We start from the raw sequence: 15369 nt of genomic DNA, 5'->3' as shown, positions 1-15369 counted from the left end.
ATAAAACAAACGTCATTTGCCTTACTTGGCAGGCGGTGAGGTAGCAGACACGGAGATGGTGGGAGGCAGCAAGGCCTTTTTCGGAGACAGCGCTGATTTCTCTGTCTCTGGCATTCTTTCAGCATAGTTGGATGGAAACCAGCCCACATTTTCCTGAAGGCAGCCATAAAGCCATCCGGGCTCCCCGGTATTCTTCTCATCCACCTGGTGATAAGAGACTAATATAAGTTACCTGAATAATTTAGTGTTCCTAAAGGCGCTAACGCCTAGATCCCTGGTCCGGCATTACTTAGCCAAATCTGCGTTTACGGAACTGTGACGGCACGCGTGTCTGGACAGGAACACCGACTTTTCTGAGTGGTTTTATCTGCATATGTGCATCATCATAAAGTATTCTGGGTCAATCCTCTTACTTTGTCCTATGTTCTAAAAACTAAGGGCTAGAACTATCAAAGCTTGGAGAGAGATAAAGTGGAGAGAGATAAAGTACGAATAAGCTCCCGTCACCGTTTCAAACACGCCAGTTAGACGCTGATTGCTTGTACTTTAGCTCTCTCCACGCTCTGATAAATCTATCCCCAAGTGTTTACACGGGCCTGTATATATATATCACTTCCCAGAAGTCACTTCTCCTAAATAGAAGTTGCTCATTTTCTGCAGAAGATGAGATTTAGGTTTATACATGCCTGTAAACAGTCCCAAAAGTAGTTTATACACCCTGTACTATTTAATAAATTCAGCAAAGCATACGAGCATTTAAAGTACAGGAAGTGAAACAGATAAAAAAGGACCAAAAAGGGACGAAAAAAAAAAAAAGACAAACAAATAATTCCTGACCCTCATAACTGCAGTTTGCTGGTACCGATCGCCATACGTTTCCCACTCTCCCCCTGGTTTTCGTCTGGGACTCTTAAAAGGAACTTAGTAGCCCTGGAGAATATGTAGCACCTCCACCACGGCTCCACACCCAGGGGAGCGGCATGTATGTAAAAAGTTATCCGTGGGTAGCCCGGCTTTGAAAGATGCCCACAGAACAAAAACAAGCTAGAGCAAAAACTGCTTCTTGCCTTTGGGAAACTACTATGAAGGCTTATGAACCCCAGAAGAGCCTTCAGCAGTAATTTATACTATACATGTTCAAATGAGGACATTTACCTGAAGTATGTCGCCGGCATTAAAACCGAGTTCATCTGCATTTCTGGCCTCAAAAGGATACAGGGCTGTGTAGTTCACGAACACGGAGGACTTTCTGGTCTCAGAGGCTCCCACAGCAGTGGCTGAAAGGCACAGGCAATAGGACACGTTACAAAGGTCTGCCCTTTGCACCAGATGCACCGTACATGTGGCCACAAGAACATGGAGGAAAACGGACGTCAGCCAGGTTTCATCACTAGTGATGTTTAGGTCACCATGGCAACAAAACTGCCACCCTCTGCTCTTTGTGCTGCTCCCTACTCCTGCCAGGTAACATTAGGTTCATCAGCTGGTACAATGCTTGGCTCTGATTGGGCACATGCTGTAATCATACTAGCTATGTGCTGGGCACAGGCTGGTGTGCACGGCTAGCTGCAGGGTATCATATGCTGGTTATTTTGGCCACATTTTTTGTTGGTCGATGTGTATACTGTGCTATTACACGGCAATGAGCTTAATTTCACCCCTAAACATGTATGACTGTCTGAACAGAAAACACTAAGTAGGTGCGATCTAGTTTACCTTCTCTGCCTTTGTCAATGCTTCCGTGTCTCCCTCCAATAAATTTCAACTTGTCGGCAAACTTCTCATCTAAGTTGAGTTTGGAGATGCGCCTCTCTGGGTCCCTGGAGGTACTACTGTCCTTCCTTCTCTTCTCCTCCTCCTGCACCCGGCTTTTCTCCTCTGCATCTTTTTTCAGCTGTGCCTGCTTGCGTTTCTCCTCCTCCTGTTTCCTTCTCTGCTCTGCCTCCCGCTGTATCTCTGCCCTCTTCCTTTTCTCTTCCTCCTCTCGTTGTCTTTCCTCAGCCAGCTTCTGCTGCTGGGTCTCCCGCTCCTTAAGCCTGGCTGCCTCTTCCTCTGCACGCTGATTCTCCAAGATCAACTGCTCCTGCCGACGCTCATCCTCCAGTCGTTTCTGCTTCTCCTCTTCTTCCCTTTTCACCTTCTCCTTCCACATATTCTCCTTTTCTTGTTTGGCTTTCCTGTTGGATACAGAACCTAATTTATTTCATTGTGCCAGGCATATAGTACGAAACGTGTCAGTAATTCGATCTCTGTACATAGGAGATGACAGGATAATGTGTCCGTCATACATCTTGTATATAGGAGATGACAGGATAAAGTGTCATACTATTCCTGTAGATAGGGGGTGACAGGATAATGTGTCAGTTATACACCCTGTATATAGGAGGTGACAGGATAATGTGTCAGTCATACACCCTGTATATGAGGAGGTGACAGGATAATGTGTCCGTCATACATCTTGTATATAGGAGGTGACAGGATAATGTGTCCATCATACATCTTGTATATAGGAGGTGACAGGATAATGTGTCAGTCATACACCCTGTATATAGGAGGTGACAGGATAATGTGTCAGTCATACACCCTGTATATAGGAGGTGACAGGATAATGTGTCAGTCATACACCCTATATATAGGAGGTGACAGGATAATGTGTCGGTTGTACAATCCTGTATATAGGAGGTGACAGGATAATGTGTCAGTGATAAATCCTGTATATAGGAGGTGACAGGATAATGTGTCGGTTGTACAATCCATTATATAGGAGGTGACAGGATAATGTGTCAGTGATAAATCCTGTATATAGGAGGTGACAGGATAATGTGTCGGTTGTACAATCCTGTATATAGGAGGTGACAGGATAATGTGTCAGTGATAAATCCTGTATATAGGAGGTGACAGGATAATGTGTCGGTTGTACAATCCTGTATATAGGAGGTGACAGGATAATGTGTCAGTGATAAATCCTGTAAATAGGAGGTGACAGGATAATGTGTCGGTTGTACAATCCTGTATATAGGAGGTGACAGGATAATGTGTCAGTGATAAATCCTGTATATAGGAGGTGACAGGATAATGTGTCGGTTGTACAATCCTGTATATAGGAGGTGACAGGATAATGTGTCGGTTGTACAATCCTGTATATAGGAGGTGACAGGATAATGTGTCAGTGACAAAACCTGTATATAGGAGGTGACAGGATAATGTGTCGGTTGTACAATCCTGTATATAGGAGGTGACAGGATAATGCGTCAGTGATAAATCCTGTAAATAGGAGGTGACAGGATAATGTGTCAGTAATACGATCTCTGTACATAAGAGGTGACAGGATAAGGTGTCAGTCATACAATTCCTGTAGATAGGGGGAGACAGGATAATGAGGCTAATTCAGGTTGGATCGCGCATGCGCCCGCACTTCATTCGATCGCCTCTGGCTGTCAATCAGGCAGAGGCGATCGCGGGGCAGGAACGCTCTGTTTCCAGGGCAGAGACGGAGTGTCGCGGGGGCAGTGCGCCGCAAACGGGGACGTGAAAACGTCGGCTGCGTGACATCACATGCAGCCGCCGCAATCGGGAACATGGGGGCGGGCCTCCTGCGGGCGCAGCTAAGCTGCGGCAGCTGTAAGCTTCCTCTATTTCTGCTTGTTGAAGGGGGGAGACGGCGGACAGCATGCTGGGCGGCCTTGCCCTGTGATGGGCAGCGACCAGCATGCTAGCAAAATTGCAAATTAGCAGAATTCGCAATCCTTACTGAATTAGGCCCAATGTGTCAGTCATACGATCTCTGTACACAGGAGGTGACAGGATAATGTGTCAGTCATATGATCTCTGTACACAGGAGGTGACAGGATAATGTGTCAGTCATACGATCTCTGTACACAGGAGGTGACAGGATAATGTGTCAGTCATACGATCTCTGTACACAGGAGGTGACAGGATAATGCGTCAGTCATACGATCTCTGTACACAGGAGGTGACAGGATAATGTGTCAGTCATACGATCTCTGTACACAGGAGGTGACAGGATAATGTGTCAGTCATACGATCTCTGTACATAGAAGGTGACAGGATAATGTGTCAGTCATACGATCTCTGTACACAGGAGGTGACAGGATAATGTGTCAGTCATACGATCTCTGTACACAGGAGGTGACAGGATAATGTGTCAGTCATACGATCTCTGTACACAGGAGGTGACAGGATAATGTGTCAGTCATACGATCTCTGTACACAGGAGGTGACAGGATAATGTGTCAGTCAAACGATCTCTGTACATAGAAGGTGACAGGATAATGTGTCAGTCATACAATTCCTGTATATAGGGGGATAAGGATTATGTGGCAGTCATACATCCTGTAAATAGGAGGTGACAGGATAATGTGGCAGTCATACAATCTCGGTACATGGGAGGTGACAGGATAATGTGTCGGTCGCACAATCCTGTACATAGGAGGTGACAGGATAATGCGTCAGTCATACGATCTCTGTACATAGGAGGTGACAGGATAATGCGTCAGTCATACGATCTCTGTACATAGGAGGTGACAGGATAATGTGTCAGTCATACAATTCCTGTACATAAGGGGTGAAGGATTATGTAGCAGTCATACATCCTGTACATAGGAGGTGATAGGATAATGTATCAGTTATACATCCTGTATATAGGTGGTGACCGGATGTGTCAGTCATACTTCCTGTATATAGGTGGTGACAGGATAATGTGTCAGTTATACATCCTGTATATAGGTGGTGACCGGATGTGTCAGTCATACAATTCCTGTACATAGGGGGTGAAGCATTATGCGGCAGTCATACAATCTGTGTATATAGGAGGTGACAGGATAATGTGTCAGTCATACGATCTCTGTACACAGGAGGTGACAGGATAATGTGTCAGTCATACGATCTCTGTACACAGGTGACAGGATAATGTGTCAGTCATACGATCTCTGTACATAGAAGGTGACAGGATAATGTGTCAGTCATACGATCTCTGTACATAGAAGGTGACAGGATAATGTGTCAGTCATACGATCTCTGTACACAGGAGGTGACAGGATAATGTGTCAGTCATACGATCTCTGTACACAGGAGGTGACAGGATAATGTGTCAGTCAAACGATCTCTGTACATAGAAGGTGACAGGATAATGTGTCAGTCATACAATTCCTGTATATAGGGGGAGAAGGATTATGTGGCAGTCATACATCCTGTAAATAGGAGGTGACAGGATAATGTGGCAGTCATACAATCTCGGTACATGGGAGGTGACAGGATAATGTGTCGGTCGCACAATCCTGTACATAGGAGGTGACAGGATAATGCGTCAGTCATACAATTCCTGTACATAAGGGGTGAAGGATTATGTGGCAGTCATACAATCTGTGTATATAGGTGGTGACAGGATAATGTGTCACTCATACAATCGGTGTATATAGGCGGTGACAGGATAATGTGTCAGTCATACAATTCCTGTATATATGGAGTGAAGGATTATGTAGCAGTCATACATCCTGTACATAGGAGGTGACAGGATAATGTGTCAGTTATACATCCTGTATATAGGTGGTGACCGGATGTGTCAGTCATACTTCCTGTATATAGGTGGTGACAGGATAATGTGTCAGTTATACATCCTGTATATAGGTGGTGACCGGATGTGTCAGTCATACAATTCCTGTACATAGGGGGTGAAGCATTATGCGGCAGTCATACAATCTGTGTATATAGGAGGTGACAGGATAATGTGTCAGTCATACAATCTGTGTATGTAGGAGGTGACAGGATAATGTGTCAGTCATACAATCTGTGTATATAGGAGGTGACAGGATAATGTGTCAGTCATACAATCTGTGTATATAGGAGGTGACAGGATAATGTGTCAGTCATACAATTCCTGTAAAGAGGGAGTGGTGAAGGATTATGTGTCAGTCATACACCCTGTATATAGGAGGTGACAGGATAATGTGTCAGTCATACAATCTGTGTATATAGGAGGTGACAGGATAATGTGTCAGTCATACAATTCCTGTAAAGAGGGAGTGGTGAAGGATTATGTGTCAGTCATACACCCTGTATATAGGAGGTGACAGGATAATGTGTCAGTCATACAATCTGTGTATATAGGAGGTGACAGGATAATGTGTCAGTCATACAATTCCTGTAAAGAGGGGGTAGTGAAGGATTATGTGTCAGTCATACAATGGTGTACATAAAAGGGGGGATAATAATGTGTCAGTCATGTTACCTTGCAGCCTCCTCCTCTTCCCTCTTTTTCTGCGCCAGCTCGGCTTTCTTGCTCTCCACATCCCTCAGCTTGTCTTGCTTGATTTTCTGCAGCTGGTGAAGAGCCGTCTGCTGTTTGTTGTAACTTTCTCTCAGCTCCTAATCAAGAGGAACAAGTGATCAGACAGAGAGAGAGTAAACGCAGGAGATGGAACGAGGACGGGATGGAGAGCTGTGCCTGGTGAGATGCACTGACATGACTGCACATGAGGAGAAGAGAAACACAGCATACAATGTATGACAGAGTAAAACATTGGTTCCCTGCGCACAGCATTACGCTGGGCTTACTCAGCAAAGGTGGCATTTGTTTTGCCTTTAAATTCTGTTTTAAATTCTATAAAAGGGATTGCACCTGTGTCACGGTCACAAAGCAATTCTTGGTGAAAAAGTTCAAAAAATGTGTAAACTAATTTTATAATATAGCCTGAAGGTGGCGCTGTCTCTACAACGGCTTCCAGAGGGAACGGTCAGTAAATACCTTTGATACACACCTTGCTGCAACAGTGACATCTGGAGGATATCCGCACACACTCAACCCCATTGAGGGCCCAAGAAAACACACCAAAGAAATCCAAAACAACAAGTGTAATAAAAGCATTCAACATTCCCTATTGAAATAAATTGCAAAGTACCAACGCATTTGATTTTGCACATTATAATAAAAATTCCTGTGTGACATTAGCCCTCTGGCCTGGCACCTGCACACATTGTAGGCAGCCATTTTGTATGCCGCACAAGGAGACAAATTAATCAGTAGCTTGGTAAGGGATGCAGTCAATATACCGGCTGTCGGGAATCCGGCGTTCAGGGGACCGACACAGGAATCCCGACAATGGGTGAAATACAGACGCAGAGAGGGGAATCTCACGGCTTGCCCTATGCCCATTTGGACCCCCAGGTCATAAACCCTGAAGTCTATACATTATACATCACTGAGACAGCTCTATATCAGGAGAGCTATCCTGCCAGGTGAGTCACCCTACATACTGGTGATGAAAAATGCTTGTATGCAGGCGATCAAAGGGGGAGATGATCCAATTTGAGATATTTAATACATCTCACCCAAAGCAACCTTTGCCAAATGCATCTAAAATAAATAAATAAATAAATAAATAAATAAATAAATATACCACTGTCCGTGAGTTCCTCTTTGTCAACTCCCTGGCCAGAAAAACCCTGGAGTATTAAGATAGAAACAGTAGATCACTATCACTGGTAACCCCTGTGCGGAGTCTATTCTGCCGCTGTCCCAACATCAGCACAATTACACCTTGCTGTTCTTCAGAAGATTTTATGTTTTCAAAGGGAAAATATTAGTGATGTGCACCGGAAATTTTTCGGGTTTTGTGTTTTGGATTCGGTTCCGCGGCCGTGTTTTGGATTCGGACACGTTTTGGCAAAACCTCCATGAAAATTTTTTGTCGGATTCGGGTGTGTTTTGGATTCGGGTGTTTTTTTTTACAAAAAACCCTCAAAAACAGCTTAAATCATAGAATTTGGGGGTCATTTTGATCCCATAGTATTATTAACCTCAATAACCATAATTTACACTCATTTTCAGTCTATTCTGAACACCTCACAATATTATTTTTAGTCCTAAAATTTGCACCGAGGTCGCTGGATGACACAAACACCTGGCCCATCTAGGAGTGGCACTGCAGTGTCAGACAGGATGGCAGATTAAAAAAATAGTCCCCAAACAGCACATGATGCAAAGAAAAATGAAAGAAAAAAAGAGGTGCAAGATGGAATTGTCCTTGGGCCCTCCCACCCACCCTTATGTTGCATAAACAGGACATGCACACTTTAACAAACCCATCATTTCAGCGACAGGGTCTGCCACACAACTGTGACTGAAATGACTGGTTGGTTTGGGCCCCCACCAAAAAAGAAGCAATCAATCTCTCCTTGCACAAACTGGCTCTACAGAGGCAAGATGTTCACCTCCTCCTCATCGTCCGATTCCTCACCCCTTTCACTGTGTACATCCCCCTCCTCACAGATTATTAATTCGTCCCCACTGCAATCCACCATCTCAGATCCCTGTGTACTTTCTGGAGGCAATTGCTGGTGAATGTCTCCACGGAGGAATTGATTATAATTCATTTTGATGAACATCATCTTCTCCACATTTTCTGGAAGTAACTTCGTACGCCGATTGCTGACAAGGTGAGCGGCTGCACTAAACACTCTTTCGGAGTACACACTGGAGGGGGGGCAACTTAGGTAAAATAAAGCCAGTTTGTGCAAGGGCCTCCAAATTGCCTCTTTTTCCTGCCAGTATACGTACGGACTGTCTGACGTGCCTACTTGGATATGGTCACTCATATAATCCTCGACCATTCTTTCAATGGTGACAGAATCATATGCAGTGACAGTAGACAACATGTCAGTAATCGTTGGCAGGTCCTTCAGTCCGGACCAGATGTCAGCACTCGCTCCAGACTGCCCTGCATTACTGCCAGCGGGTGGGCTCGGAATTCTTAGCCTTTTCCTCACAGCCCCAGTTGCGGGAGAATGTGAAGGAGGAGATGTTGACGGGTCACGTTCCGCTTGACTTGACAATTTTCTCACCAGCAGGTCTTTGAACCTCTGCAGACTTGTGTCTGCCGGAAAGAGAGATACAACGTAGGTTTTAAATCTAGGATCGAGCACGGTGGCCAAAATGTAGTGCTCTGATTTCAACAGATTGACCACCCGTGAATCCTGGTTAAGCGAATTAAGGGCTCCATCCACAAGTCCCACATGCCTAGCGGAATTGCTCTGTTTTAGCTCCTCCTTCAATCTCTCCAGCTTCTTCTGCAAAAGCCTGATGAGGGGAATGACCTGACTCAGGCTGGCAGTGTCTGAACTGACTTCACGTGTGGCAAGTTCAAAGGGTTGCAGAATCTTGCACTACGTTGAAATCATTCTCCACTGCGCTTGAGTCAGGCGCATTCCCCCTCCTTTGCCTATATCGTAGGTAGCTGTATAGGCTTGAATGGCCTTTTGCTGCTCCTCCATCCCCTGAAGCATATATTGAGGGTTGAATTCCACCTCGTTACCACCTCTTGCTTCAGATGATGGCAGGGCAGGTTCAGGACTGTTTGCTGGTGCTCCAGTCTTCGGCACGCGGTGGCTGAATGCCGAAAGTGGCCCGCAATTCTTCGGGCCACCGACAGCATCTCTTGCACGCCCCTGTCGTTTTTTAAATAATTCTGCACCACCAAATTCAATGTATGTGCAAAACATGGGACATGCTGGAATTTGCCCAGATGTAATGCACGCACAATATTGGTGGCGTTGTCCGATGTCACAAATCCCCAGGGGAGTCCAATTGGGGTAAGCCATTCTGCGATGATCTTCCTCAGTTTCCGTAAGAGGTTGTCAGCTGTGTGCCTTTTATGGAAAGCGGTGATACAAAGCGTAGCCTGCCTAGGAACGAGTTGGCGTTTGCGAGATGCTGCTACTTGTGCCGCCGCTGCTGTTCTTGCTGCGGGAGGCAATACATCTACCCAGTGGGCTGTCACAGTCATATAGTCCTGAGTCTGCCCTGGTCCACATGTCCGTGGTTAAGTGGACATTAGGTACAACTGCATTTTTTAGGACACTAGTGACTCTTTTTCGGACGTCTGTGTACATTTTCGGTATCGCCTGCCTAGAGAAATGGAACCTAGATGGTATTTGGTACCGGGAACACAGTACCTCAATCAATTCTCTAGTTCCCTGTGAATTAACGGTGGATACCGGAAACACGTTTCTCACCACCCAGGCTGCCAAGGCCTGAGTTATCCGCTTTGCAGCAGGATGACGTCTGTGATATTTCATCTTCCTCGCAAAGGACTGTTGGACAGTCAATTGCTTACTGGAAGTAGTACAAGTGGTCTTCCGACTTCCCCTCTGGGATGACTATCGACTCCCAGCAGCAACAACAGCAGCGCCAGCAGCAGTAGGCGTTACACTCAAGGATGCATCGGAGGAATCCCAGGCAGGAGAGGACTCGTCAGACTTGACAGTGACATGGCCTGCAGGACTATTGGCTTTCCTGTCTAAGGAGAAAATTGACACTGAGGGAGTTGGTGGTGTGGTTTGCAGGCGCTTGGTTACAAGAGGAAGGGATTTAGTTGGCAGTGGACTGCTTCCGCTGTCACCCAAAGTTTTTGAACTTGTCAATGACTTCTGATGAATGCGCTCCAGGTGACGTATTAGGGAGGATGTTCCTAGGTGGTAAACGTCCTTACCCCTACTTATAACAGCTTGACAAAGGCAACACACACCTTGACACCAGTTGTCCGCATTTCTGTTGAAATAATTCCACACAGAAGAGGTGATTTTTTTTTGTATTTTGACCAGGCATGTCAATGGCCATATTCGTCCCACGGTCAACAGGTGTCTCCCCGGGTGCCTGACTTAAACAAACCACCTCACCATCAGAATCCTCCTTGTCAATTTCCTCCCCAGCGCCAGCAACACCCATATCCTCATCCTGGTGTACTTCAAGAGTGACATCTTCAATTTGACTATCAGGAACTGGACTGCGGGTGCTCCTTCCAGCACTTGCAGGGGGCGTGCAAATGGTGGAAGGCGCCACCTCTTCCCGTCCAGTGTTGGGAAGGTCAGGCATCGCAACCGACACAATTGGACTCTCCTTGGGGATTTGTGATTTAGAAGAACGCACAGTTCTTTGCTGTGCTTTTGCCATCTTAAGTCTTTTAAGTTTTCTAGCAGGAGGATGAGTGCTTCCATCCTCATGTGAAGCTGACCCACTAGTCATGAGGAACATAGGAGAGGGCCTCAGCCGTTCCTTGCCACTCCGTGTCGTAAATGGCATATTGGCAAGTTTACGCTTCTCCTCAGACGATTTTAATTTTGATTTTTGGGTCATTTTACTGAACTTTTATTTTTTGGATTTTACATGCTCTCTACTATGACATTGGGCATCGGCCTTGGCAGACGACGTTGATGGCATTTCATCGTCTCGGCCATGACTAGTGGCAGCAGCTTCAGCATGAGGTGGAAGTGGATCTTGATCTTTCCCTATTTTACCCTCCACATTTTTGTTCTCCATTTTTTAATGTGTGGAATTATATGCCAGTAATATATTTATCAATAGCAATGGCCTACTACTATATATACTGCGCACAAAAACTTAAATGCACCACAGGTATGGATGGATAGTATACTTGACGACACAGAGGAATGCAGAGCAGTGGCCTACTGTACCGTACTGCTATATATTATATATACTGGTGGTCAGCAAACTGTGCAAAACTGAAATGCACCACAGGTATGGATGGATAGTATACTTGACGACACAGAGGTAGGTAGAGCAGTGGCCTTCTGTACCGTACTGCTATATATTATATATACTGGTGGTCAGCAAACTGTGCAAAACTGAAATGCACCACAGGTATGGATGGATAGTATACTTGACGACACAGAGGTAGGTAGAGCAGTGGCCTACTGTACCGTACTGCTATATATTATATATACTGGTGGTCAGCAAACTGTGCAAAACTGAAATGCACCACAGGTATGGATGGATAGTATACTTGACGACACAGAGGTAGGTAGAGCAGTGGCCTACTGTACCGTACTGCTATATATTATATACTGGTGGTCAGCAAACTGTGCAAAACTGAAATGCACCACAGGTATGGATGGATAGTATACTTGACGACACAGAGGTAGGTAGAGCAGTGGCCTTCTGTACCGCACTGCTATATATTATATATACTGGTGGTCAGCAAACTGTGCAAAACTGAAATGCACCACAGGTATGGATGGATAGTATACTTGACGACACAGAGGTAGGTAGAGCAGTGGCCTACTGTACCGTACTGCTATATATTATATATACTGGTGTTCAGCAAACTGTGCAAAACTGAAATGCACCACAGGTATGGATAGGATAGTATACTTGAGGACACAGAGGTAGAGCAGTGGACTACTGACCGTACTGCTATATATATATATATATATATATATATATATATATATATATATATATATATATATATATAGTTATACTGGTGGTCAGCAAAATTCTGCACTGTCCTCCTACTATATACTACAATGCAGCACAGATATGGAGCGTTTTTCAGGCAGAGAACGTATAATACTGGTGGTCACTGGTCAGCAAAACTCTGCACTGTCCTCCTACTATATAATACTGCTGGTCCCCAGTCCCCACAATAAAGCAATTAGCACACTGAGCACAGATATTTGCAGCACACTGAGCACAGATATGGAGCGTTTTTCAGGCAGAGAACGTAGATATTTGCATTTGCAGCACACTGAGCACAGATATTTGCAGCACACTGAGCACAGATATTTGCAGCCCACTGAACATAGAAACTGAGAGGACGTCAGCCACGTCCTCTCACGATCATCTCCAATGCACGAGTGAAAAATGGCGGCGGCGACGCGGCTCCTTATATTGAATACAAATCTCGCGAGAATCCGACCGCGGGATGATGACATTCGGGCGCGCTCGGGTTAACCGAGCAAGGCGGGAGGATCAGAGTTGCTCGGACCCGTGCAAAAAAAGGTGAAGTTCGGGCGGGTTCGGATCCCGAGGATCCGAACCCGCTCATCACTAGAAAATATAATCAGCCAGAATGTAAGTAAGTTTTGTTTTCTTTTGCTGAAAGAACGTGAACTGAACACGGGTGTGCACAAAGAAAGAGAACTGAACACAGGTTCTGGTTTCGTCATTAATCCACCTTCACAAGACAGCATTAGGCAACATCTTATACCTGGCTTTTCATGTTAACAACTGCACTTGAAAATGATCATGCAATTTTAAAATGAGACAAAGGCACACAAGGCTTTATCCTTTATAACAAGTGTCTATATGTGTTCTTCCCTGTATATGTGTATCTCTATGTGACATTCCTGAATGTCTCTTTATATATGTATATAACCCTGTATAATGTGATTCCTCACTGTATGTGTGTCTATATGCGACCATCCCTGAATATGTGTCTGTATGGGTAACCCTCAGTGTATATGTTTCTCTATATCTGACTATCCCTGCGTACATTACAGTATGTTTCTATATGCAACCATCCCAGTATATGTGGGTGCCTCTATATGTGATCCTCCCTGTATATGTGTGTATTTATATGTGACCATCCCTATATGTGATTATCTGTGTGTCTGTGTGTCTGTGTGTGTGTGTGTGTGTGTGTGTGTGTGTCTGTCTCTATGTAATCCCCCAGTATGTATGTGTGTCTATATGTGATTTCCCCCTGTATATAGGTGTTTCTATATGTAACCTTCGCTGTATATGTGTCGCTATATGTAACCCTTCCTGTATATGTGTCTTTGTGATTTTCCCTGTATATTGCCGCCTGTGTGTCTGTATACAGTATGTGATTCTCTGTGTACGTGTGTCTCTATATGTAACCCTCCCTGTATATGTATCTATATGTGATTTTCCCTGTACATAGGTGTGTCTCTCTATATGTAACCTTCCCTGTATATGTGTCTCTATATGTAACCCTCCCTGTATACGAGTGTGTCCATATGCGATTTTCCCTGTATATAGCTGTCTGTGTGTCTATATACAGTATGTGATGCTCTGTGTATGTGTGTCTCTACATGTTACCTCCCTATATATGTGTGTGCTTCCATATGTGAGGAGGAGGGGCCCAAACCTGCATCTTGATTAGGGCCACATGGGATATTAATCTACTGTAGCTCTGATCATACCTAGATTCTCTTTCAGGTAACTTCTTATGGACACCCCTGATGTACACCTGGGATTCCGGTGAGGTCAGTCTATTCATTGATAACACTGATAACCATAGTAACAGTACCCATTCCAGTATATACTTTGTAATTGACAGCGCTCACGTGTATTAATAGATTCCAGATTCTTAATACTGTACTGGAAGAGCCAATCCCACACTGGCTGAGACACTTTGCTGACCGGACACATTGAATGATTGTTATTATACATGTAAGATGAAAGACAAAAGACGCAGCTAACCCTGGCATTTCATAGACGACACCAGAAGCCGCATAGTGACAAGTCTCCAGGGTGTTTTAAAGAGAAAGAAGTCAATCAACTTGAATAGCAGCACTCTCCCCCTTCAAAAAAAAGAGATTCAATTCTTCTTTAATGAGAAAAACAACAACATGTTCTATACTTTATTATTAAAATTGAGGTTACGATACCCATATGTGATGTAAATGTATTTAATATTACCACATATGATGTATTATGTCCTTTTAAAGAAGGATATACAAGTGAAATATAAAATCAATAGACAGAATAACGTGTAAGAAAGAAAAAGATTTATTTTTTATTTTTTACGTGAATAAATTTTATTAAAAGAAAATGCTTGTGTGCTGTCTTTATTCTGTAATTTTAATGAACACCTATGATGGAAAAAGTAGTAAGATAATCACTCAAGACTATCACTGACAATTGTTGCCAGTGATGTCTAAGAATAGCTACAATGTAAAAATTCTTGCAACATTACTGACACTTTCTTTTGCAAAGAATCATAGTGTTACATTTGTTGCTGAGGGGTGAAAAAATACCAAGCAAAGATGGAAAGAGTAATAAGATAATCACTCAAGACTGCCACTGACTGTTATTGCCAGTGATGTCTATGAAAAGCTACAAATGTAAGAAATCTTGTGACATTACTGACACTTTCTTTTGCAAAGAATAATAGTGTAACATTTGTTGCTAAAGGGTGAAAAGAAAAAAAAAAATTCTCCAAACAATGCTGCTCATACCAAAAGACAATATAATGTCTGTAGATGTAATCAACAACGGCTCATATTGCCCTGTATAACATCGATGTTTATTAACACTTTCCGTGACTGCTGATTTTGCTGCCTGTTATTACACAGATGTGAGAATTATATTGTCAGATAACTGTACTGTGTCAGTGGGTCTTCAGAATTGCCACTAGTATTTAATAGTATTGTGAGTATTAATTAATAACACTCGCTTGGTCCTAAATACACCAGCTTTTTAACAGTCTTTATATAATAGAGTGATTATCTTACTACTTTTTCCATCATAGGTGTTCATTAAAATTACAGAATAAAGACAGCACACAAGCATTTTCTTTTAATAAAATT

General features: G+C 43.8%; 1 protein-coding gene across 8 annotated transcripts in view; it reads right to left on the bottom strand.

Moving 5' to 3' along the window:
- Positions 1–15369, bottom strand: part of ITSN2 (intersectin 2) — a 398370-nt gene that overhangs the window by 120040 nt on the left and 262961 nt on the right. For all 8 annotated transcript variants that reach the window (XM_063915271.1, XM_063915270.1, XM_063915272.1 and 5 more), the window contains 4 exons: positions 6248–6384; positions 1717–2177; positions 1156–1277; positions 26–204 (listed from right to left, as the gene is read on the bottom strand). In XM_063915271.1, the coding sequence (XP_063771341.1) occupies positions 26–204; positions 1156–1277; positions 1717–2177; positions 6248–6384 (899 nt within the window). The remainder of the gene's footprint in view (positions 1–25; positions 205–1155; positions 1278–1716; positions 2178–6247; positions 6385–15369) is intronic.

The sequence above is a fragment of the Pseudophryne corroboree genome, chromosome 4, assembly GCF_028390025.1.
Source record: "Pseudophryne corroboree isolate aPseCor3 chromosome 4, aPseCor3.hap2, whole genome shotgun sequence".
NCBI lineage: Eukaryota > Metazoa > Chordata > Amphibia > Anura > Myobatrachidae > Pseudophryne > Pseudophryne corroboree.
This window is presented reverse-complemented; position numbering and strand designations above follow the sequence as displayed.